We start from the raw sequence: 26,751 nt of genomic DNA, 5'->3' as shown, positions 1-26,751 counted from the left end.
TTTTTATCTCTCCATGCGCCAATGACACACTTAGACTTTTTGCGCATATATATGTACCATTAGGTCACCTTACCCTCATTTTAACATCAAATTACATACATATTAACTAAGGCATGCATACAGCCGTCCCTCGACGATGTATAAAATGATTCGTTAATCGTATAAATACCTTTTTCTTAGCTTGTTTACACTTGTTATATAGGAGGTAGATGTTATAGTGATTGAATGTACGATTCATACATACTGTTCTAGTATGATCTATTAAAAAACCGTTTTCCTTAAGTGTAATCACAATGATGTTTACAACTCCGAAATCTGGGGAAAGCTTTCTGCAATAAAAACTGTTTGAAAACGATTTTACTCTAAAACAATGTTGTTATAATATATTAGGGTTAAAAAAGTAATATCAAGGTTTAGTTCCCATATAATATTGGATCCTTACAACGTATGTTTGTAGTATACCAATTACTTAAAAATTAGTATAACGGCCAAGAAAGTACTTCAAACAGTGTAGAAATATGAGGTTGACAAATTTTCGGAGCAACCACTCTTTTACTTATACGTTAATCTGTTTTCATAAAGTTTTCATAGCTTTTGAAAATTGAAAACAATGAACTTTTAAGTTACATTTTTTATAAGTAAAAGCAAATCATATTATATCACTCTTATATCTTTTTTGACCAGAAAAGGCCCCTTATCCTTAGCCTTTTTCAATGCCGTTTAAAATATGCTCATTTAGATAATTACGAGCTTTCAAAAACAAACCGAGCTCGCGTAAACTGTGTTCTAATATATCTGAATCGCTTACTAAAGTTATTAAAATAGAAGCTGAATTAAAGGGTATATGGAATTCTTATAAAATCTAATAAATTATAAGAATCGGTAGCCTTTGCATAAATATCTGTAGATTTTTTATATGGAAATGCCAAGCATTAATGGTGATGATTTTTCTTTTTTTTTTAACTATGTTTTGAGATTTTTGGATGATTGTTTAATAGTTTTTCATAAAGATGATTTTCAGTTGGAAATGAACCAAAAGAATCATTTTCCTATATAACTTATAAACTTCGCCCCCTCCCCAGGAGCAAACATGGAGTCTGGGGGTCATGAAATTCACAATTTTGATAAGGCACCTCAAGACCCTTCCTTTTATGACGAGTATTGGTTCCCAGCCTATCTCAGTCTGGAGAAGATGACTGTTGAAAGTTCTGGCTATATGACCCCATTTGGGCTCCGTCCCTCAGTCCCTGGGGATGAGACAGGGTTAAAAATGTCAAAGTATGAAACTGTCATCTCATGGTTATAGTGTAAATCAATTTTGAATGATTTCCAGTAGAAAATGAACAAAATATACCCAAAAGTTCCATTTTCCTATATAAACTATAGTAAATTTACCCCCTCCCCAGGGGCAAACGTGAAGCTCAAGTGTCATGAAATTCACAATTTTGATAAAATACCTCAAGACCCTTCCACCTATGAAGAGTATTGGTTCCCAGCCTATCTGGGTCTGGAGAAGAAGATTTTTAAAATTGAAGCCAATTTGACCACTTTTAGCCACGCCCCTCAAAGCCCCTGGAAGTGGGAACCATATAATTCACACGTTTGGTGCATCTTTGACCAAGGAAGGTTCCTGCAATTTTTTATTGAAATCAGATCAGTGGTTTCTGAGGAGAAGTCGAAATTGTAAATTGTTTACGGACGCACGACGGACGACGGACGACGCACGGACAAAAGGCGATTATAATAGGTCACTTGAGACTTCGTCTTAGGTGACCTAAAAACCAATGTACCTTTAACGTGTTTCATATCATCAAAAGCTACGAAGACAGATGAACATATGGGTAGAATCCTTTTTAAATGGAAAATCATAAACTGAAGAAGACAACCTAAAAATTGAAAATATTATTGTGTACTTCTTGGTTCCACAACAAATGTGTGTCGAAATATAACAAACCAAGATGTGATGTTTGTAATATTATTGTGGAAAGAGAAAAACATACATTTAAAAATGGAAAACATTTAAACTAATATCAACTGTATATCTCGAAATTTTGTTAATGCAATGATGTTTGCTATGTTTGCTCTGCTTTTTACATTGGACAAACTGGTTGTAAATTACGTCAACGTATGACACCTCACAGACAACAGACCAAAAAGTGATCATCTTATATTTTGAACTGTAAAAAGGCAAATACATTCTTGTCTAAATGATAAGCTCCATGAAATTCCTATATCACAAGCTAAAGAAGAGACTGTACAAAGAAAGTCCAAAGAATCAATAGAAATTGATATTTTAAAATCTGGTTTAAATTGTTCTAACAGCACATATCGTTGTATGAATAAATATAGATAATGTATTCGGATAATCTGTTGCTATACGCATGCCTGTAACGATATATCTATTTTTGTAACACCATATATGTTGTTCCACAAATGTTGACGTTAAAGTGCATTTGTTAATTTGGCGTCGTTTTTGGTAAGTTGTATTGTGACGTCATAATTCTTCATGACGTCATAATTTCCTGTGTTGAGTTTTTCGTCTTGTCAACATGAATATATATTTTCCCTGATGAACTTTTAAAGAGGTGAAAGTACTAGGAAAGTGCTAAGAAACTACTTTTATAATTAACTATGGATGTTTTTTGTATAAAAAAAGAACTAAGGTCGTTTGGTCTTTTTTGAGACTTCAAAACTTTAACTTCTATTGTTAACTGATACCAAAGCTATCCAATCACTGTCTCCTAGTATTTGCACACACAGACTTTAATGGTGTCTTTCATATAGAGATTTAATGGCATTTTGTTTTTAATTTTCATGCCAGTTTGAACGCAAATCGGTTACATCTATATTGCATCCAGCCCACAAGGGGCTTCATGTTTAATATGGATGTAACCGATTTGCGTTCATACAAGCATGTAAATGTGAAAGAACGCCGTTCAATTCATATATTTACATTTGAACAATTGTTATTTTTTTCCATTTGTGCTTAAATAATTTATTTATCTATTGCGTTTTGTATATGCGTCGTCCTTTAAACGACATTGGCGGAACAGCCCTATTTAAATAAAATTGGCGCTAATAATTAACCGTAGTCATTTGAGCCATTGACCAGGGGCATTCTCCGTGTCATTCGAAGCAAAGCGCCAAGACTCTCATTGAAGAGGGTTAATCTTTGACGTCATAAGTAAACCACATGTTACGCCATGAGAGTGTAGCTTTCATACTCAAATTTTTCATTTCTGCTGGTAATGTTCATATTGTTGGTTGTAACGCAAATGTAAATATTGATTTATTAATGCCATTTGTGAAATAATGTTCCATTTCATCAACAATTTCAGAATACAGTCTGGTTGAAATGTGACTTTCCATGTCCTGTTGTCTTTGATTTCTGCAAGACAAAAGCTGTAAGCGTAATTGATCACAGTGCGATTGAAAAGGCTTGCAATGAAGAATTTAGTCTCGGCAGTGCAGCTGTTCGAAAGCAGATTGCCAAACTCAAAGATTACTTTGACGACTATGCATCCAATCTTTGGAAAGTCATATCCACATATGATGATGAGGAACAAATATACAAGTTTATCAAGGATGCTTTCGACGAGTACACAAACGAACATAAATTGCAACACTTTGCTTGTGATGTATGGCTTTGTGGTTATCCCAACACACCTTACCGGTTACGCAATGTCTTCGAGGTGAAGGCAAATAAATCAAAACTTGTCAATGCTATTTTAAAAGAAGTTTGTCAGAATATCAACAACTCAATAAGAAGAAAAATATGGAACAAAATTCTGAAGCAGTTAGACATGACGGCATTCGAAGCTGTAGAATGGGACGTTTCGAGAAATCCAGTGGGTGATGTAACTTTTGCCGGGATTTTCATATGGATTTTTGATGTCGTGTGGACTGACATTCGTTTGATAATTTCAGCTGTGGTCACATTATTCAAGCCTCAGGATATCAACTCGGCAACATGGCGGAAAGATATTGCAACGGCGACGTACCAATCTTTGCAGAGGAGGAAAAATGACATCGTGAATGAAATAAACAAGCCATACCAGGCCAAGTGCAAACATAGCATTGGTAAAATTGAACAAGAAATTCGGGAAACACAAAAAATACCAAACAGCGCAAAAAATAACCCTGGTAAGAGATAACTTATATATATATATATATAGCGGTAAGAGTTTAAAATGTCCATGTGACGGTAAACATATATATAAAACAAAAAACGAAGACTGCAATTCGCTAGCGCTTTCGCCAAACTTGGGGATGTTTGGCGATTTAAATTTATTTGTGACGTCATAAATGGAGTACACATACTTAAGACGTCAAAAATAATGAAGTCATAAACAAAGTACACATAATGTGGACGTCTAGAAATTGCGACGTCTTAAAATGATTACATGAATGTACGTTAAATGCGTCAATGAAATATATGAAAAAAGAAACGGAGCATATTACAAATACTCAAATGAATACATTGTTCAAGAGTAAAAGTTAAAAACATCTGATAGTAAAAAGCAATCTCATAAGTCTTGTTTGTATTATACCCTTGTACATTAGTGTACATTACTGAAAAAAACACTTAACGGTTACATCTAAGGAGGCAACACCTAAAAGGAAGTGTATATGAGAAAAAAATACCATTGCATTATCTTTTTCAATTAATTCTGACTCGTAAATATTTGTATTGTATTATTATGACATGTTTTATCACCGTGATCACACTTGGTCTCCGTATTTATTTGAAGGTTGCAAACTGACAGCTGCTAGCTATGGTACTGACGAATTTGGCAACAAGGTCGTTGCATTGCGAGCAGAAAACTTTGATCATATTCATCTGTCCTATGACAAGGGCATGGATTTTGTCTTAGACCAGAAGACGATCAAAGAGTCTACAACAGAGATGCAACTAGTAGACACTTACATTGATCGCAACCTACTGGAATATCGTCGGATCAGCTTCAACCGAAACCTCAACCAGATCGTCAGAAAGCACACACCGGAACTGATGAAGAAGCATTCAAACCTCATCACGATCAGTACAAGTCCTGTCATGTCTCGTCGAGACGGCATAAAGAACACCGAATGCATTGTCATCTACTGTTCTTGCAAGGGTATCATTCCATTAGAAGAGCCAGAGTTTCCACAGAAATTAGACGGCATTCCAGTTGATGTCAGGGAAGGTTATATATACTTCGCTACAGCACGAGAATTCCATGATCCTCTCCGTCTAGGCTGTAGCATAGGCGTTTCAGGAGAATCTAAGGCGGGCTCTATAGGCGTCTTTGTGAAGGAGATTGATACAGCAGAGCAGTATGGACTACTGACATGTGGCCATGTTCTTCTTGCAAGCCAGGAACTTGATAGGCCTACCTACTCCATTCGACAAAACATTCGCAGTGCTTCTATTGATGTTGTTCAACCTTCGTATATGGATGACCCCAATAACAGAACGTGTGGTAAACTCATTGATGCTAGATTTGGAAATGTTATATACAAAGGCAGTTTTACAGGCGTCGACTATGCATATGTGAAAATGACAAGTCGCATACCTCGGGTATTGAAATTTCCTTCTGTCGAACGGGAACATGAGGTGGCCTCAAGGAGAGATGGTAAGTCCAATTATGGACGCGTACAAGTAATACACTCCAAGTTACGTGCAATGTACTAATTAAGTATAATAACCGTTGACCACCATTCAATGTTAAGAATATCACCACTGATTAAATCGTACAGTTGAAACTTCAAAGATGTACTTATTATTCCACTTTCATAAAATAACCAATAAGAAACGTTTGTGTCCCGAGATATTTTCATGTTTTCTTTACAAAGGAGTGGGGAATCGGAAGCGGGATCGGGTGGGGATTATTTGGTCTTGCGAGTATGTTTATGTGATTAATAATCAAGATTAATTACTTTTGCACACAGTAAATACTTATGATATACTTACAATATTTAATATATTTGATACAGTTATTGTTGTAATTAAACAGGTTACATAGAAGAAATGAAGATGGGTCTCCCGATACTAGACATGGATGAAAACGACACTAAACATGATGTGTGTAAATTTGGAAGAACATCAGGGTTTACAAAAGGAGTGTTTGATTTTAGCGGGGCTGCTATTCGAAAGGACACTTTGTCAGCTCCTCTTTGCCAGGGAGAGGAAGACCGTCACCTGTACAATTTATACAATATTAAAAGTTTGGGAAGGCCTTTTTGTGATCTAGGGGATTCTGGAGCGTCTGTTTTCATACAGAAAGAAAGTGGGGCTCGTGTGATTGGGTTAGCAGTGGGTGGTTTGATCAATGGCAGAGAATGCTTCGTAACCCCTATAGGTGCTGTGTTAGACTCCATTGAACCGCGCATTGAAATCCAATGTTTTCCGAATTAGTGCAATTACAATTGGCATTGCAGTGGATGGCTGGTGGTGTGAAATGAGATAAAATCACCTATAGTTACTGTGCTGCGTTCACATATAATAGAACTACGCTGCATCAGACAAGGGAACTGATGAAAACATTTTCAACACACGTTGAAATTATTGATGATGGAAATTAATAAAATTAGAAGACAAAATAACCTACGTTGAAACTTTACAATGGTTATATTCATTTCTCTTGTAACTTTTCTGATGTGATCAATTTGTTTTATCAAATGTATTTCTAAGTGCTCGAATTTCAAATACATGCAACTTTTCTCAAATATATCTCAAGATGAGATTTATATGAAATATTTCTGTATAATACAACCTATTCTATGATTGACAATCATACTTTAGTTTATTTTATCAAACTACTTTTCAAAAATAACTTGTTGGTTTTTGACAAAATTAGGTATGGAGCATCCCTCTGGCAGGGGGAAACAACATTGTATAAAGATAAATATTTGCCCCAGGTGAAGAGAGTGCAGAAAAATAAAGGCAAATATCTATAAGCATACTTCATAAGTTGGGATGAAGAGATTTCAAACCTATTTATTACAAGGGATTTCTTGGTGACAGGGCCTTAACTTTGTTTAATGTGTGTCTATGGGAGAATAAAGGTGAGGGCATAGAGGAAATTGGGTTAATATTTTAAAGTCTATTCCTTCAGTACAGTTATTGCTTTTTAAACAAAATCGCTTATAACGTGTCCCTCTCGGAAAAATTCTTGGAGTATGAAGTTATTTGGCTATGATATAGAGTATTGGTATGTACCGGTATGAATATTTGTAAGGTGGGGATATAATTGGGTCCGTCCCCTTTATTAATTTGGGCCCTGTTCATCTGCCTGCATGGGGTCACACCTCTGTTTATACAACGTTCAGTTCCCTTTGTCCAACAATGTTAAAAAACAAACTTATAATAATACATATGGCCGTACTGGACTAGTAATGTATGAAAGGAAAATATGACAACGGACGAATGCCTCACCACAGCATAAGCTCTCTTGGCCTTCTGGGTCAGGTAATTTAAAATGTGAGATCTTCTTCAGAAATTTGTCCATGTCAGACCTTTATACTTATGGATGCATGAGCTCTACATGCATGTAGACTTGTAAACTATGCTATTGTCTTCTTCATAAATGCAGTGTTGAACACGCTTATATATATATATATGAAGAACGACAGAGTGAAACTTATTAATCTCCTCAGTACAAATAGTGTACATGTTTGGGAGACAAATAAGTCTTTCTACAGCGTGATGGCATGAGGCATCTAGTTGTGAGACCCCTCCCCCTGCATTTGCTCAGGGGACATTAGGGTAACCAAAACTGATCTGGTCATCCTTTTAAAAAAAGCATTGGGCCTCTATATTTTCTTTCTTATGACTTAAAGTTGAAATAATAAAGTTTTAATCCTGATCTGCTCCCACTTTTACGGTACGGATATGACGGATTTGGTATCACGGAAATTTGTGCCTTACCCAGATATATAATGAACAATTCTTAAACATGTAATTATTCATTATTATGAATATGCTTGAACTGTAGTCAATATCATAAGTGAGCAAATAAAAATACCATATTAGATTGTTTGTATTTTGTTGTTATCTTTCATTTTCTTGTTGTATGTTTACATATATAACAATGTAACAATTATTCCCATAGTACAGTCAATTTAAATTCACTGCTACTTGTTTTGCAATCATTTTACTGTCGCCAGAAATAACTATACATCAAGGTATTATGAAACAAATTGATTTAAATTGTCCTTAAATTACAATAATTAGAATAAAAACAGCACTCAACTAAGCAGTGGCGGATCCAGAGGTTTTTTGGGGGCTTCAAAAAAAACCCCACCCTGAGAATTTTACTTAAAAATCATGTATTTTCACCATTTTCCTCAATTTTCCCCCACATGGAAACCCCCCTGGAAATTTAGCCCCCCCCCCAGATACATTGTAGGTCTCTGGATCTGCCACTGATTAAGTACAAATGTTGGTTCTTGCCTTATTATCCAAATGTATTGCTACCTATATTGATATATACCTGCGGTAGTAATTATGTTCTTTATGTACTGTTTCACTAATTTAAAGACTTTTAACATTGAATCTGAGACCATTCTATGAACAGTATAAGGGTTCTGTCACCTCAACAAAACAAACTTCTTAAAGAACAAAACAAAACATGTTTCTTGCATAGAGACTTATAACTTCTCTAAAATTTAATGACAGAAACCACATTCATGATGTGTAGACACAAATATGAAAATGTTTGAATAAACACATATAAAGGTATTCTCACAGGAAAAATAACAAACACTTGGAAACAATTACAAAAAATAAGATATCACAGTAATGGACCATCTAATGGTGAAACCTGTGGAGTATTTTATGACAAAAAAATGTTACATTTATATCGCTCTTACAAAATAAAAAGACATGAATTAAAAAACTATTTTGTAGAAATACAAACTTTCCATTATTTGCCACAGAATGTTTCCAATTTGGACCCTGAGTGATCTCTTTTTCTCCCACCCTTCACAGGTGTGTCTCCCGTTTTAGCCTGGAAAGATCAGCTTGTCACCCCCTCGGGGGAGATAGCCTCGTGCCGATTAGCACGTGCTCAATTGTGACGTGATTGAAATGTGTCACAGGTAAATGCGACGTCATCAAAAGTGAATGACAATATTCATACCCAACATGTGTTTTTGTTTACAAACAGACTACTGTCGGTGGAATTGTGACCGAAATGATAGGATGGGAGAAAAATAATCATGCCTTACCTTGGGGGTGTGACAGAGAAATCTCCAACCCTCAGGGTGATGTTTTTGGTTGTCTAACCCTGAGCCTCGGCAAAGCCTCGGGTTAGACAACCAAAAAACATCACCCCGAGGGTCAGATATTTCTCTGTCACACCCTCAAGGTAGGGAAAGATTCTATAAATCAAACCTTAGTGTATTAAAACTAGGATGCACTGAACCAGAAGAGTAAAGATGATTCAATTTTATCCAAGTTTAGCCCATTCAACACTATTGTCATCCCTACATATTTTCCTTCGTCATACGGTAGTTCTTGGAGTGTTTCTGTTCAGGAAACCTGAACAAGCGGCATAGCATCTTGTGTACACACTTTGGAATATTGTCTTGCTACTCTGGAAAATAAATCACAAAAAAAAGTCAGATTTGGAAATGAATTATAATTACACATCGCTAATTGGTATATTATCATGCAACATTCAAAACCATCTTCATAGCAATTGCATGGTACTTCTTTTCTAATGAGTTTATCTCAAACTTTCTCTGATTTAATTAATTTTCTCACTGGTTTAATCCAAAATTACTCGATTCAAAACTTTAAATTCAGCATAAACATTTCCTGATGAATTCTTTCAAGAATATTAAGGGACACTTATCCATGGCAAATGAATTGAAAGAAAAGTAAAATTTCAAACAATTTCACCTGGTACCATTTGTACATAGAAATAATGTATGGAAAAAACCCCATATCTGATCTCAAAATAGATTTTGAATATCAGATTATTCATATATGATGCACACTTTCCACATTTGTTTAAAAATAAAATTTCTGCATATTTATCACCATGCCAACGCCATCATAATAGTGTGTGTTATCATGGTTTTATCAACTTATAAATAAAGCAAATGATGAAAAAATAACAAAACAGAAGTTCCTTTAAAAAAGTTAAACAGCGAAGTATTCTTGTTTCTGTTTACAAATCTGCATGCATTTCACTGTACAGCAAACCTTACCATTCTAAGGAAAGTTTATCAACTTAGTGTCAATATAATATCACATGTGTACATCATGACATCTCAAATAAAGAGTAGAATGTGGTGTTGATATGTGAAACCATTTTTATTCTCTTGGCTACTGGAGATTAAGTTTTCATTATGACATATGCAATGTATAATGTACATATTGTAACATTAGGTTGTGGATGTGTCGCCTGCTCAGTTGTGAGATAAGTGTTTTGGCTTGCTATGTCAAGTGTGATATATGCCAAAATGCAGAAAGTTGAAACTCAACAGAAAAACCTGCAATATATATGTTGAACATTATTGCTTCTAGCATTACCATATAAAATTTGAAAGGAAAAAAAAAAAGTTCTTGCATTTACTACAGAATGCCAGTTATTTGGCAATAAAAGGGGCACAACTCCACAACAAAATGCATGTAAACTTCTGAAATGAGAAGTCGTTCGAGCTATATTGGTATACAATATGTGTACCAAGTTTGAGTTCCATCAACCCAATGGAATTCAAGTTATCGCACAGAAACCTTGTTTTGGACGATGCAACCGACGCCAACAAAGTAATACCGATATGTCGCCTCGCGTAGCAAGCGACACATTTAGGCCCTTTCGTCATTTTGAGATGTATTGCACTGCAGAATCGAAACTGTTTTGGTATTCAATCCAAACTCAGGCCACCATTCAATGAGCACTGTATGAGGCAAATGACAAAATTCCTTAAACAATCTAACAGCTCTGCCAAAATAACCCTGATATACAGTATTTGCCTATTCAGAAAAAGAGTAATAAGTTGAAATTGATCACTGGTTATATTACATCTATAAAGTGAAAATAATACATACATGGTTTTTAAAGAAAAGTCCCAGGTTGAAGGTTGGGAGGGGAACCTGAAGCCATACACACATTTGACATTACTTCCGCTTTAAAAGGAATACTTACACAAAAAGGATCATGGATCACTGGATCCTCGGCTGATGGATCAAAACTTCCTAGAAGGCCAATATAGGCTTTAGAGTCTGCTGGCTTCATGGAAAGCAGGTCACTGAAATGATTCAAAAATTCTTGGTCAAAGGGAGACAACCAAACACATGATTTTAAAATTTAAAATAACGCTGTGTTCGTTAGCCATCAGATTTGGGCTGAGAGCTGGCAGATATAGCACTGAGCAAATTAAAGTTGATTAAATTCAACAGTAAGTAAACAGTTTGTGTTATCACAACTGCATCACAGGCTAAAAATCAATGATTTTGTTTCAATGCAACCAGTAACATTCTGGAAAATTTCAAGGAAATGCCAGTTATTACATACAGAGAATCTGCAACTTTTAAACAATATGAATATATCAGGTAACTGAACATAACCGTGAACCATAACATACAGCGATAAGAATTTATTTCACGGCTGTTATGTATTGTTTGGAAAAATGCGAATGTGTAAAACTAAGAAAATTTAAACTGATAGGTGTAAATTTGGGAAATAAGATATAAAACATTTTTTTTTTTTTTTTGTAATAGTTTCAAACACATGTTATGAAAGGTTAACTTTGTACTGATGTTTTCCAAGTTCTTGCAAAAAGCTGTGAAAAATTCTTTGCATTTCGATTTAGCACGAGTATTCTAGCCAAATAAATCAAGATTATCACGAAGTAAATTACTAACCTTACATTAAAGTCATCCATACCAAGTATGTAGTTAAATCTGTAGAAATCATTCCTGGTGATCTGTCACATGAAATAACATTATTTTAATAAAAGTTCACAGACACAAGCAATCTTCTTTGATAACTAGAACATTCAGAGCTATCTTAATGCATCTTCAACACTTCAGGGGTTACGCTCACTTTCGCTTTCAGTGCCCCTGGCATATGTCATAGCAAAATTGAAGGCTAGCGGCTATCTGTTTGATTGGTCTCAGGTAAAAAGCCCTGACCAACCGCTAGGCTGATACCTGTCCTTTGAAGATTAGAGAGAAGCGACTCCCAACTTCAAAATCAGTAAATTTTACAGTTACGCGACAGACAGATTCTTTTGATGTATATCAAAGGATCAAACTAGTGCTCTTGTCTCATCTACAAAGTGGTGCACTGTTGTTCAATTTTGCTATGACATATTCCAGGAGTGCAGAGAGCGAAAGTGAGCGTAACCCCTGTTGTATTGAGGATGTCTCGATTTGAAAAGTAGCAGTAATTGCCCAACACACTGTCGATTACTTATATTTTGTGTAGATACATGAACATGTAAAATAAAGATGAATATAACTCCACTGTAATTAGATTGACAGATATGTTTACATAAAGCTTACAATATCATCAATAAAATGCATCAGTTTGGAAATACACAAACAATGTACTATCAAATGTTCGTAATCTTTCAAGACCAATTGATCCCGGAGTCAAAGATTGACAAAAGGACCAGCTGATCTTGAAATACTGCAACCTGTTTACGAAGGGTTGGTCTTGAAATTTGTGACAAGTTATAAATATTGTTTGTGCATTAAGTGAACTTTTGATATGAAAGCTTAGAATGTTTGTCAAAACAAAGGCAACATTAAAAACAAAAATCTGCCTGAAGTAAAAAAATATGTCCCTGTACATTCACATGGTTTATATATGCTTTCGTCCAATAGTCTATGGTTATTAATCCAAGAAAAAGTGACGCTACATCGCAAACATGGTAGAAAAATGAAAATGAAACAAATTAAATGAATTTTTTTTTTAGAGAATAAAAGTAACTTTAAAGAATTCATCAAAAAACATACTAACTTATACAAATTCTGTGAATTAAGACTGATGAAACCTACTTGGCGTGCAACATGATGAAATGGGTCAATGTTATTTTCCTTCAGTACAGCCAGGGTTCTTTTGTCAATTGGATTGCCTACTTGCCAGTGCATTACTGCAGCACTGTCTACATGATACTGTTGAAATGAAAAAGTACAAGATTAAGCAACTTAAAATTGACAACATATAGATTATCTTGATAATTCCTTATTGAAAGAAATAGGGCAGAAGGATACTTACATGCGGACAATGATTTTTTCAATAAATTTCACGGGAGTGCTAATTAAGGGAAAGTATTCCGAAACATTACACAAAGGTCTGAAAAATTCCTATACTTAGGGCTGGAAAAACACTCATCTGCTGTTCCAGACAAGTGGATTTCGCTGTTGGGTTAGTACAGTTTATAATGCTACTTATCCATCAAACGAGTAAAGATAATGATAAAACAATACCGTCTTTGTGTATTGCAGAGTTATCTGCTCTTGTGAGCAGGTATTGATTGTTACGTCATTAGTTTGTGTGAGAAAATTACATGGTTTTCTCAAAAATTTATGATGTTACTCTCACAAACAAATAACGTAACAATTAATACCTGCTCACAAGAGCAGATAACTCTGCAATACGAAAAGACGGAATTGTTTTATAGTAGGATATAATCAACTGATCCATTGTCATTTTCAAAAAGTTCATTTCTGCAAATAGAAACCCAACTCTTTGTTTTTACAGTTTTCCCCATTTTCGTTTCACATTAGATCGAAATATACAAATGCATCCAAGGTCCTGACATTAAAAGCGATAAAATCAGAGGAAGTTTGAATGAAAAGAAATGGCACAGATCAGTCTACTTCTTTTCTGCAGGTGCATAATATTTGTGTAGGTGCAATTGTAGCCTGGACAAGTACATTCCAGATGGCCACTTGCCTGGCAGTCAAGTATTTTATGAAAGTTATGCCAAAACACTAAGGTTATTTATAAAAAAAGGCTTGGCAAAACATTTTCTCTCAGTGCATAAATGAAAACAGATTCCTGTGCTGAATATGACAGGCTTGCAATGCCATATTAGGGACTGAATTGGATTTCATGTTCTTTTTTAGACAGATGAATCAATGAATAATTTAATATTGAAATAATGAATGTCTTCATTATTCACTTTATTCAATAACGGTTCCGGAGCTCAAACCTAAAGTACCCCCCGGAACCGTTGGAGGACTAATAACTGAAACAGGAAAGGAAAATGCAACAGACTGACTGAGATTCAAATTTACCTGTTATTCCTGATCTACAGATGGACTTGTCAAAGGTGATACCTTCCTCCCTCAATACAGTATAACCTGATATCTCCCTCCCTCAATACAGTATAACCTGATATCTCCCTCCCTTATATTAATACAATATAACCTGAAGTGTCCGTGGGTAGTTCCCATTGTGGTTTGAAACTACATGTACTTATATAGATCGTTTCATGGTATATAGACAAACAGTTTTTAAGAATATCCATTAAATTTGTTGTATTTATTTTCCTGGTTCCAAAGCAACAAGGAAAACCACATATGTATTTACACAGCGAACATTTCATGTCATACCGCAGTTTTTGACTCTGAAGACATGCAAGACCTTAATATATTGTTGATAATTAGTTGGGTACCAGATAAAAAGATACAAGTGAGTAGAAATGCAACAGCTAGACTGGGATTTGAACCTAGGACCTCCAACCTCTAGAAAGACACTCTTACCAACTAATAATAACGTATATAGCGCCCAATATAATTTGTAAAATTACTCTAAACCACTTTACAACAATTATGGATAATAGTATCAGTGATTATTGATAAACAAACACAAAATACATACAAGTACCTGTTACCATTATACATTAAGTAAGAAGATAATATAATCAGGGTGGTGTATACAGGACGTCTGTACATACAAGTGCCACCGAGATGTCTACATGTAGTCCAGTCATTTCTCATTTCCCTTTAATTTCTCCATGCACTGCATTTATGTATCACCTAATGTAATTTTTATTAATTTAATATCAGTCGTTTTGATATAAACCATGCACAATGGACCAAAATATATATATTTAAGCCCAATTTTTAAGTCCTTTTCAATTCAACTTAATCACCTTCTCTGTAAGATCCCTTTCTTTCAAAAGATGTCGTAGAATTCCTTCAGCCATTGTTGATCTGCATGTGTTACCTACAAAAAAAATGCATATTGTATAACATTATATAACAAATCAATCCAATATGATCACCAACAACCCATGATCAACGATCATGTACAGAACTTTAAGTAGTTCTATTGTAACGTGGGGGCGGTCACCCATCAAACTTCTGACCACATTGACGTTGCTGAACTAGTGAACGGGTCCCTGGGTTATACCGGATCACTGGAACAGCAAGCTTGCCAGTTAGGCAGTATTTCAATTTCAATTTCAACAGATTTTATTGACTTTATATATGTCAATTGGATTGGAAATCAGCCTAGGCCTATTTAAGTCCTTTCCAAATTTATTTACAAACATTACATATATTCTGTCATAACAATCCAATTAAACAGTGCAAGGGAGATAACTCCAATTTAGCTTGAAATTTACCGGTCATGTCAACACGCAAGCGAAGAAAGCCAACAGAATGGTGGGATTAATATTCAAATCTTTTACCTACATGGACGAGGCAATGTTCGTTAATCTATACAAGTCTCTAGTAAGACCTCACTTGGAGTACTGCACATCAGCCTGGTTTCCAATCTATAAAAAGGGCCGGAAGACTCTAGAAAATGTCCAACGTCGTGTCACCAGGTTGTTGCCTCATCTCAAACATCTAAACTATGAGGAGCGTCTGCGAGTTTTAGGAATACCTTCCTTAGAGTACAGACGTGAAAGAGCAGACATGGTAAACCTTTTTAAAATATGCAATGGACTTGTAGATGCCAACGTGGATAAATTCACAACTTTTGCGGACGGACAGAATGTACACAACAACTTTTGCGGACGGACAGAATGTACACAACACCAGAGGACATAACAAAAAACTTTTCAAGAAAAGATTTAGGACCAAACTAAGAGGAAATGCATTCTCCAACCGAGTGACCGAACCGTGGAACAATCTAGACTCCACCGTAATAAAAGCTCCATCATTAAACTGTTTCAAATCAAGACTGAACAGTGCGTGGAAACACCACCCAGGAAAATTCAGCCCCGCATGCTACAGAGCGGGAGGTGCAGACCGGGTGTCCGTACCAGTAGAAGCGTCAATAGTAGTCTATGACTAATTGTATGACTTCGGCAACGGTGAGTTGTGAAATGAACATTTTACAACTTTTATTTAATCCTTTTCTGTTTATGTTTTAGATATTAACAATTGAATAAATCATGTATATTTATTGACAACCCATCCTACCTAAAATCCAAGGGATACAGGTGTAATAGGTCGAGGAAAAGTGATAAAGATAGTGCCGGAACCAGGGGCTCAAACCCGCGAACCATGGCTCTCCAGCCCGATGCTCTACCGCTGCATGAGCTAAAGGGAAATTCCCTACAGCTGACACTTGTAAGGCAACCTAATTAATCCACATCTTTTACACTATTCCCCCCTTTTTTCAAATATCAACCAGGTTCTTTGACTCCCCGCCAAGGGTTCTCCTACCTTGAACGGGGAGGGTCAACAGCACCAGTTTGTAATAGGACAAGGAAAAGTGATAAAGATAGTGCTGGTGCCGGGGCTTGCACCTGCGACCCATGGCTCTCCAACCTGATGCTCTTCCGCTGAGCTAAAGGGAAATTCCCTACAGCTGACGCTTGTAAGGCAACCTAATTAATCCACACCTTTTACACAGGCCCAAAAGTCCCTGTGTATAAACACATTGGCCATCCACCCACTGGATATATAGGATAAGTTACCAAGAAATAAACATTTTGTAAGATTTCATAATATGACATGGATTCATATAATTAAATTATTATCTATTATTGGAGTTGATTCACTTAAAATTTATTTTATGTAACTATGAAATAGTTTGAGCAGGTTAAAGAATAGTACACTATCAATCAGTAATTAGTTTGATTAGTTCCACCATGGACTTAGACAGCAGATTAAATCTAATTCTGTGTTCAGCTCAGATCATGGGGAGCCAGTGATTTTTCCCAGAGGGACAGTACGGTGGGGGTTGGGGATCTTTTTTTGTATTATTACAGTACTAGTTGACCCAAACGAAAGAGTAATCATCATGTGTGGTTATATTATTATGCTCGATCTGTTTAAAGTTGCCATATATAAATTTCTACTTTCGTTTTAAGTTCTTACCCATGCAAACGAAGAGAACACCGCATTGATCACTTTTATCGTCCATTCTCAGCGACACTAATTACGCTTGCTTACGTTAACAACTCGTCGGTGACATGACTCATTACCAGCTGATGGCCAGGTACATTCCAGGAACGCTGGTCACTCCAGATTACGTGGAACCAAGGCGGGTAACATAAAGCATTTTCCGTAAAGTGCCGACGATTCCCGATTGGTGCCTGCAAGCGGTGGTCACTCGAATGTTTGAAAAATGTATACGTAACACCCTATAAAGTGTGTGTCAATTTAACGTAGCCCGAGTTTCCTCTGGCCCTGACTTAAGACGAACACCTTATAACATGCTACATAGAATTTGCCGATTTCTTTAATTCTATGGGTTTACCACGGACTTAGATAGCAAATATATTTTTATTGTGTTGTTAATTGTTTGTAAACAAAATCACGGAAAGATCATCCCATTACAGTGCGTGCTTAGTTTGCAACCCGAATAACCTTGAACTCTCACCCAGGTTGTAAACAGATACATTTGGCGGATGTGTGAGTTTAAGTCTACAAAATTGTCTCAATGATGTTCTATTTGGACGATCGAGATGATGGAAACCAAACTTTTCTTTCCAGTAAAGGAGCTTACATATAAAGGTAACACGGAGGCCGGAAACATTTCCGAAACGCGATGTCAGGATGGAGCGTCGGTGGCTCATCGGTCGTTTCGCTCTCACTCACTGCCACCGATACAGTTGGCTCATGCATAGAGCCCAGTTGAAATTATGATGTAAAATTCTGTCTTAGTGTTCCTACCGTTCCACCGTATAACTTTTATTTGCTGACCTTAAGCTTAACCTATTGTGGTAGCGTGACGGTAACAGTGTACTAAAATGGGACAACAGTGAAATAAAACGCTCAAATTTCTTTTACATATATATAAGGAATAAAAAATGGGTCTTTCTTCCAACAAACCCCACTAAATACTAAAATGATCGAGGTGCAATAGTTGTACAACTTTGCACAAAAAAACTGACTGATTTAGATGTCTAACTTTTTGTGTGAAAATGACAAACTTATTAACATATACATGCATGCATAACCTCCTAATTTCTTGCTCTAGTTATAACTCAATAAATAAATTTGATTTTGTCAATGATTTGGAAACATTTTGAAGAGGCTTAAAGCCAAGTACTGTTTTCAATGTTTACATTTGACTTTTGATCGTTTGACATGATCTAAGCAAGTTACTAGAAAGTTGGTTTTCAGTCCTGTGTGGGAATTAGGTCCAATTACCTGCAAGTAAAAGACCCCTTTGTGTATTGTCGTAAGAGAAGGTGTGTAAATGCCGGCACAAAGAATAGGGATAGGCTAGATCAATTTATCAAGATGATTAGATGGACTTCCAAAATATAGAAAAACAAAACACAAAAGAGTAGGCTGGGGTCACAGGACAGCCTGGATATGGTAGACACGTCCTCCTCCTATAACTACTTCTGTGCCCTACTAGACATTTTTACTATGATGCGGCTGGCGACAAACCAACGCATTTACCAACCTTTCGGACCAAGGAGTCATCTCCCAAAATTTTATTAAAATTATATGGATAGGATATAAATATTGTAGTATAGGCAACCCCCCCCCCACACACACACTTTTTACATTTGTAGCACATGCCTGAGCACATCAGCCTCTATCTCAAGGATCTGTTTTAACACAGATGCATTTCTATTGGCATAGCTCAATGTACATGTGTTATCGTCTGCATAATTAAACAATCAGGAGTCCTTTATATTATAAAATATATCATTTATATAAATGTTAAAACTAGGGGGCCCGGAACAGATCCCCTTGGGTATACGTACCACCTTCTTCAGTTCCCTCCATTCGCTGGTGTTGGGTCCAAGCCTCACCTAATGGCGACCTGCCCCCAAGGTAACTCTAGATCTGGAGGAGACAAACTGCATGCCCTCTCTTGTACACCGTATGCAGAGAGTTTCCTGAGGAACAGGTAATGCGGAAGACAGTCGAAGGCCTTGGAGAGATCAATTAAGATAGCCCCAACAACCAAGTCCCTCTTCCAGCCTTCCAGCATGTGCAGTAGTGTGGTCTGGCCTCCTGTAGGCACTGAGGAAAATTATAAAAAATAATATAGACATGCATTTGTACATGCATGATCCTCTCAAAAACGTTTGAAATGCTAGGTAACACACTCACAGGCCTATAGTTTGACTTCTGAAGTGGATCGTTCTTTTTATGAATGGGAATGACCTGTGCAAGTTTTAGATTATCAGGAAAAGTACAGGTCTTTCAAGAAAAAAATATCAAACCCCATCGCTACACCTCTCTCTGAAAAACTTAGTCATTGATACCTTTTTCATTATTGATATTTTTTTCATCAGACATCGGACATCAGAATTACTTTTTGTAAATAAATGTGTCTCATTGTCTTATTTATTGGTTTATGTTGAAAGGATGATGCACTTTTTGGCTCCTAATACATTTAAACGAACTTTGCGTGTTTTCATTTCACTTATTTATGCCCCATTCCAATAAAAAAAATGTTACTGAAGACAGTAACTGTTACTCAAGTGCAGGATTATTACCCATAATAAAGACTGTTGTGGAGAACCTGATTAAGGTTGTAAATTATTGCTGAATCTGCTTGATTTCAGGCTGTATTTATTTTTCTCTGACAAACATGTATGTATGTATGCATTTTACTTGACATTATATACATGTACATTGTACAGCATCGTACCAAACATATTCACCATTTATCCAGATTTACTCTCCACTTCAAACATCACTCAAGCCATTATTTTGTAACACAATTTTTGTGGAACTGGACTGGGTCATGGTGATCAGACACTATTATATATATATTATAAATGACCAGGTGAGCTATTCAGGCCCCATTGTCCTCTTGTTTCAGTGGTTCTAATCATAATGCCAATCTGTATTCAATATTTCAGTCTATATTTCAGTGACTAATTAAGTTGTTCTAAACTGATAAATATTTTTAGCATTCATATTTCAGAACTGTTTGACTGGGCTGATCCAGTGCAGCGATATAAAACCTCTTCAGTGTCAGTTCCACGAAAGAATGGCCTCCTACGTCAGAATAGTCGCACAGGCAGCTTGGTTGACTGCAACAAAATGAAAATCGCCCTTTTCAGACACGGAGAGCGGGTGTTTGCTGTTGATGAAAAATGTCCACATGCAGGTAGATATAAAAATTATAGATATTTTGGGGTATTCATATGACGATCATAATTTAAGCAATATTACTTACACACTATTTCTACATTGGTGTGTAACAAATTTGACCACCAATATTCAGTATTTGAATTTTGTCCGGAGATCTCCTCCTACATTTTTTGACAGATCTTTTTGAAACTTGGTATACATGATAATCATGATATGAAGTTGTGTCTCCCTAGGAAGCGAAATTTTGATTCGACAATTTTTCCAAAAGTTATTGCCCTTTGTTCATTTCAGTATTTGATTTTTGTCCGGAAATCGATCTCCTCCTTTATTTTTCAACGGATCTCTTTGAAACTTGGTATATTTTATAATCATGATATGGAGTTGTGTCTCCCTTAAAAGAATTTTGATTCGACCAATTTTGCAAAATTTATTGCCTTTTGTTCATTTCAGTATTTGATTTTTTGTCTGAAGATTTTCTCCTACATTTTTATAGCATATCAGCTAACCACTCTTAGAATGATGCAGATCTTATTTCAATGTAAGAAAGTATATAACACTATATGGCATTCGACGGGCGTATTTTGTTCCGCCCTGGGGTACTCTTGTTTTTATAATAAAATGGTGTGAGGTGAATGGTGCTACATTGTCTGTGTTGTAGCATTTAAGTGTGATAACATTGTATAAAGAATAGTGATTGGAAGCACTGTCCCACAGAATACAAATACACGTACATCTCCAGCACACACACACATACACACACATGTATTCATAAGCGTGGAGGTATTAGCAAAATGGCATAGGACTATAAGTAGATAGTGCCTAATAAGGCAGCGTCTGTGAGAATCTTCAAATTATATTAAATGATGTATTTTATTGATTGTATGTATTGCATATCTTTGTAGAGTAAAATGCCTTAGAGTGACCTATTCTAGCTAGATAGGGTATGCACTACTGTATAGCGCTTTAAATTCGCAGGGTCAATATTTAGTGGTATCATATTCAGTACATCTTCGTGGGGCTTAAATGTCGCTGTGCACCCGAATCCCATGTTTCATGCAAAATGTTTTGAGTGTCATCATTTAAGGATCCCCCCGGATTAAACCTCGAAATACAGGTAAACTGTTTGATATCATTGATCCTGAGTGTCCGCTATAGTGACTTCACTCAAAAGAAAATCAGTTGTCTGGTGATAATCTCATTCAAGTTCATTTAAGGTTGCATAACAGCGTTGGGTCATAAGAATTTTCAACATGTTGTGATAAGGTCCGTAAAAGTGGTTAACATTTTTGATAAGTTTGCTTGTGTTTAGAATTTGGGGATATAAGTCAAAGCGCGAATAAAGCGAAATCAAACCCCCCGCAAAATATAATTCTTGTCGCAAGAATAGCACTACAGTGTTAATGTTATTATGTTACATGTATATGCGACGTTAAATATAACTTCTTGACTCTTAACTGCTATACAGTATATCAAAAGCTGGGTATAATAGTCCACCAGCAGAGTTAACCACCATGCCACCTCAAGTAATCACTACAAATATAAAGGAAGATCCTATTTACCATAATTTTGTCAAATTGATGTAGAAAACCAAGCTTAAAGCAAAAAAAATCTTCACAGATTTGTTATTTCAGCTACATATTTAGGACTCAACAATGGTACCAAAGGTCAAAATAACATGTCTATGTAATAATACAGCAAAAGGGTGAAAATGCAACCAATAAAATTTTCGCAATAACACTTTGATAATTACATATGAGTTTTACGTTTTTAGCCCACTCAGCTGGCCTCTTTGTATGATTTCCTTTTCTTTGCCCCTATAGGAGGTCCCCTACATTTGGGGGATATTGAGGAAATACCAGGAGGGGGTTTGTGTGTGCGGTGTCCATGGCACAGTTGGAGGTTTGACCTCGACACTGGGAAGAGCACAATGCCACGGGGGCGGGACTTGTTGATGGCCATATACCCTGTAAGAGTTGATCAAGACGGCATCATTTCAATAGGATTTGACAAATTTGCAGACAGCTATTTTTCTGCAGAAGAGGAATTCTGATTTACAGTCCTACATCTTAATATGGCAATATTGATAAAACTTAATTTTTCTAAAAGTTTAATTCTATTTTGTATGCAATTAATCAAATTGTTTTAATTAGATCTAAAAGCAGGCAAGACCTGTGGAATCGGTTTGATCTTGTTCATCGATTGTTATGTCTGATCTGCTTGTTTTTTATTTTATCATTTGTTCATTAACAGTGTTCAATGTTTTTAAAATGATGCTTCATTTCTTGTTTTTGAAGTTACCTTATTTTAAAGTCTGGTTTAATTTTCATTATGTAATGAGCATGTTAATTTTATCATTTGTTTTTACAATAAGAATTTTGAATTTCTTTTTTTTATTATACTTTGTAAGTTGACAAGACTGAGTACAACTATCTAAAGGATAAGTTTTAATATGATTGGTGGAACAGATTATGTTAGTCGATAAAACAAGTATTACCAGGTTTTGTTTAGATTTTAGAGTTATACATGTATACATTGATACCAAAATGTAGATATTGATTTTGTTAGTTGTTACTAATTATATTGTTAATTGTTTGCATTGATTATTTTGTTACACTGGTTCTAGCCTTGTATGTCAAAACACCAATATTATAAACAATTGGTGGATTGACAGACGAGGCTACTTCCTATGTTTTGTTATGTTTAATATGTACATGTATAGGGCCGGTGGTTTTAAAAAAGATGTTGTTAGTAAAATCTGTAGTTTTGATTTCTTCCTTCTCATGTTCTGAACTTTATATCTTAAGTCCTGTCTATTGAACATTGTATGCATAAAAATTAGAACGTCCGTATACCATACAACGTTAAAATTTATACAAGTGTGTACTGTGCAATGTTTGTGTACACTGAACGATGTTTGTGTATACTGTACAATGTTTGTGTATACTGTACAATGTTTGTGTACACTGAACGATTTTTGCGTATACTGTACAATGTTTTTGTGTACTGTACAATGTTTGTGTACACTGTACAATGTTTGTGTATACTGTGCAATGTTTGTGTATACTGTACAATGTTTGTCTACACTCTGCAATTTTTGTGTACACTGTACAATGTTTGTGTATACTGAACATTGTTTGTGTATACTGAAAAATCTTTGTGTATACTGTGCAATGTTTCTGTATACTGTACAATGTTTGTGTATACTATACAATGTTTGTGTATACTGTACAATGTTTGTGTATACTCTGCAATGTTTGTGTACACTGTACAATGTTTGTGTATACTGTACAATGTTTGTGTATGCTATACAATGTTTGTCTACACTCTGCAATGTTTGTGTACACTGTACAATGTTTGTGTATGCTATACAATGTTTGTGTACACTGTACATTGTTTTTGTACGCTATACAATGTTTGTTTACACTATGCAATGTTTGTGTATACTGAACAATTTTTGTGTATGCTATACAATGTTTGTGTAAACTGTACAATGTTTGTGTACACTCTGCAATGTTTGTGTACACTGTACAATGTTTGTGTATACTGAACATTGTTTGTGTATACTGAACAATGTTTGTGTACACTGTACAATGTTTGTGTATACTGTACAATGTTTGTTTACGCTATAAAATGTTTTTGTACACTCTGCAATGTTTGTGTATACTGTACAATGTTTGTGTACACTCTGCAATGTTTTTGTATACTGTACAATGTTTGTGTATACTGTACAATGATTGTCTACACTCTGCAATGTTTGTGTACACTGTACAATGTATGTGTATACTGTACAATGTTTGTCTACACTCTGCAATTTTTGTGTACACTGTACAATGTTTGTGTACGCTATACAATGTTTGTCTAAGCTATGCAATGTTTGTGTATACTGTACAATGTTTGTGTACGCTATACAATGTTTGTGTACACAGTACAATGTTTGTGTATACTGTACAATGTTTGTCTACACTCTGCAATGTTTGTGTACACTGTACAATGTTTGTCTACACTATGCAATGTTTGTGTATACTGTACAATGTTTGTGTACGCTATACAATGTTTGTCTAAGCTATGCAATGTTTGTGTATACTGTACAATGTTTGTCGACACTCTGCAATGTTTGTGTACACTGTACAATGTATGTGTATACTGTACAATGTTTGTCTACACTCTGCAATGTTTGTGTACACTGTACAATGTTTGTCTACACTATGCAATGTTTGTGTATACTGTACAATGTTTGTGTACGCTATACAATGTTTGTGTACACTGTACAATGTTTGTGTATACTGTACAGTTTTTGTGTATACTGTACATTGTTTGTGTATATACTTGTACAGTTGTATGTGTACAGCTTTTTTTTCGATGTAATTTTCGTGTTTATGTTTAGGTTATGTTTAATTTTGCATCTGTAGACCAGTGCAACATTACTACAAGTGTTCAGAAGAAGGGGGTACAAAAAGTCAATGAGAACTTTCAGCAGCAATGAGTATGCTTTGTTTTCATTTAAAGCAGGTATGAAAATACAAATGTGGGTAGATATAGCTTCATATCCCATTATTTAGTGTTATAGCCTAACTGACCGATTGTCCTTGGCCTGGCATGTTTAAGTAAAATTGTAAAGAATATTTCCTGTACTGTTTTAATCACAGTACATGAACGGAGTTTATGTTCAGCGCTTTATTTTTTCTGGTTATTTTCAAGGCATTCAGTCTCTCAAATGTCTACCAAGGTATTTAAGTAATCATTATTTTCTTGTCACAAATTAGTAAAATGATAGAATTTTAGAAAATAACAAATAAGTGTAATATACATTACATTATACATTACATCTCAATCAGGAATTGCTTAGAACATTTGTTGTTAATGTTCATTTTTAGCTCACCTGGTCCTTTGGATCTTGGTGAGCTTATGCCATACCGCAGCGTCCGTCTGTCCGTCCGTCCGTCCGTCCGTCAACTTTTCCTTTAAAACGCTACTAGTCCTGAACGGCCGAGTAGATTTTGACTAAATTTGGTCTGGAGCATCCTTAGGCCAAGGGGACTCAATTTTGTATAAACGGTGGGTGTGGCCCCCTGGGGGCAGAGGGGCGGGGCCCAATAGGGGAAATAGAGGTAAAACCTTTAAAATCCTTCTACCATAGGGATCAAGGGATTTTATCTTTATTTAGTCTGGAGTATCCTTGGGCCAAGGGGACTCAATTTTTTATAAAGGGTGGGTGTGGCCCCCCTGGGGGCAGAAGAGCGGGGCCCAATAAGGGGAAATAGAAGGTAAAACCTTTAAAATCCTTCTTCTGTAGGAATGACAGGATTTTGTCCAAATTTGGTATGAAGCATCCTTGGCTGAAGGGGAACCAAATTTGTTGAAACGGTGGCTCTGACCCCCCTGGGGACAGAGAGGCGGGGCCCAATAAGGGATATAGAGGAATAGTTTTAATTTCCTTCTTCTTCCTTTGGGATGAAGGTATTTTGACCAAATTTGAACAGTAGCATCCTATGGGGAAGGGAAATCAATTTTGTATAAATGATGGGGTTGGACCTTCTAGGGCTTGAGGGGTGGGGCCCAATAGGGGAAACATAGCAAATTCTTCAAAATCCTTCTCCTTCTGTAGGAATGACAGGATTATGTCCATATTTGGTCTAAAGTATCCTTGGGTGAAGGGGACCTAATTTTGTATCAACGATGGGTCTGACCCCCCTTGGGGACAGAGAGGTGGGCCCATTAGGAAACATCCAATTCTTCGAAAGCCTCCTTTTTATTTTAGGAATGACAAGATTTTGTCCAATTGCATATAAATATAAACCCTGACTAACCATGTAATACTTGTACACTTCCAGTAACACTATGCTATTCTAACTTCAATTTTGCTAACATTTCCAGGTGAGCGATACAGGCCCTCTGTGCCTCTTGTTTAAATGTAAACAATGATTTTACTTATTATTTATGATATCACCGTGTACATATGTTCTGAGTTTAATGTTGACCTAAGCTTGTTAAGATTTAAATACTAATTTCTAATAACTTCTTATTCATCATTATTTTTCTTACTGTTTTCCTTTCAATTGAATTGTGTAACATCGTCTTGAGAACATTACTTGCATGTTGAGTAAACTGCCCAAATGTGTTCTTGAAATAGATAAAAAAAAGGACTTTGTACCTATATACAGAGGTTCACAAAAGAATAAAGTCTTTTATCTATTGCAGTGTGTAAATTAATTACTGCACTTATACCTTGCTGTAGTACCTTGTCTTGACTCTACTTTTGTGCGGGTTAACGATGT

General features: G+C 35.8%; 3 protein-coding genes across 9 annotated transcripts in view; 2 read left to right on the top strand and 1 right to left on the bottom strand.

The window, feature by feature from the left end:
* LOC110462075 overlaps nucleotides 1–8,010 on the top strand; it is a 36,518-nt gene extending 28,508 nt beyond the window's left edge. For all 6 annotated transcript variants that reach the window (XM_021515882.1, XM_021515885.1, XM_021515879.1 and 3 more), the window contains exons 3-5: nucleotides 3,339–4,143; nucleotides 4,752–5,615; nucleotides 5,997–8,010. In XM_021515882.1, coding sequence (XP_021371557.1) covers nucleotides 3,339–4,143; nucleotides 4,752–5,615; nucleotides 5,997–6,397 — 2,070 coding nt within the window. In that variant the 3' untranslated portion in view covers nucleotides 6,398–8,010. The remainder of the gene's footprint in view (nucleotides 1–3,338; nucleotides 4,144–4,751; nucleotides 5,616–5,996) is intronic.
* A 1,273-nt stretch (nucleotides 8,011–9,283) lies between these two features.
* Nucleotides 9,284–17,519, bottom strand: LOC110462090 (low molecular weight phosphotyrosine protein phosphatase-like). 2 transcript variants are annotated; one of them, XM_021515919.1, is made up of 6 exons: nucleotides 17,285–17,519; nucleotides 15,103–15,176; nucleotides 12,998–13,114; nucleotides 11,858–11,919; nucleotides 11,139–11,241; nucleotides 9,284–9,578 (listed from the first exon to the last, which is right to left on the bottom strand). In XM_021515919.1, the coding sequence occupies exons 1-6, from the start codon at nucleotides 17,328–17,330 to the stop codon at nucleotides 9,486–9,488; spliced, it is 495 nt and encodes a 164-aa protein (XP_021371594.1). In that variant the 5' UTR covers nucleotides 17,331–17,519; the 3' UTR covers nucleotides 9,284–9,485. The 2 variants fall into 2 exon arrangements, with proteins under 2 accessions (XP_021371594.1, XP_021371595.1); XM_021515920.1 differs by having other exon boundaries at nucleotides 17,360–17,519.
* A 57-nt stretch (nucleotides 17,520–17,576) lies between these two features.
* LOC110462084 (Rieske domain-containing protein-like) lies at nucleotides 17,577–23,453 on the top strand. The gene is made up of 3 exons (XM_021515908.1): nucleotides 17,577–17,923; nucleotides 20,307–20,492; nucleotides 22,297–23,453. Exons 1-3 carry the CDS (start codon nucleotides 17,875–17,877, stop codon nucleotides 22,524–22,526), a joined length of 465 nt encoding a protein of 154 aa, XP_021371583.1. The 5' UTR covers nucleotides 17,577–17,874; the 3' UTR covers nucleotides 22,527–23,453.
* Nucleotides 23,454–26,751: the final 3,298 nt, after the last annotated feature.

This window comes from Mizuhopecten yessoensis, unplaced genomic scaffold, assembly GCF_002113885.1.
Source record: "Mizuhopecten yessoensis strain PY_sf001 unplaced genomic scaffold, ASM211388v2 scaffold10745, whole genome shotgun sequence".
NCBI lineage: Eukaryota > Metazoa > Mollusca > Bivalvia > Pectinida > Pectinidae > Mizuhopecten > Mizuhopecten yessoensis.
The sequence above is the reverse complement of the archived record's forward strand: the minus strand, read 5'-3'. Positions and strand labels throughout refer to the sequence as shown.

Excerpts from the sequence above, each read along its gene's own strand:
- LOC110462090 (XM_021515919.1), bottom strand. The coding sequence starts at position 17,330 with ATGGACGATAAAAGTGATCAATGCGGTGTTCTCTTCGTTTGCATGG. Across the intron at positions 15,177-17,284 it reads TGTTCTCTTCGTTTGCATGG|GTAACACATGCAGATCAACA; the intron begins GTAAGAACTTAA and ends TTTTTTTTGTAG. Across the intron at positions 9,579-11,138 it reads TGATCCATGATCCTTTTTGT|AGTAGCAAGACAATATTCCA; the intron begins GTAAGTATTCCT and ends TTTATTTTCCAG.
- LOC110462084 (XM_021515908.1), top strand. The coding sequence starts at position 17,875 with ATGATGGAAACCAAACTTTTCTTTCCAGTAAAGGAGCTTACATATAAA. Across the intron at positions 17,924-20,306 it reads AAAGGAGCTTACATATAAAG|AACTGTTTGACTGGGCTGAT; the intron begins GTAACACGGAGG and ends TTCATATTTCAG. Across the intron at positions 20,493-22,296 it reads TGAAAAATGTCCACATGCAG|GAGGTCCCCTACATTTGGGG; the intron begins GTAGATATAAAA and ends TTGCCCCTATAG.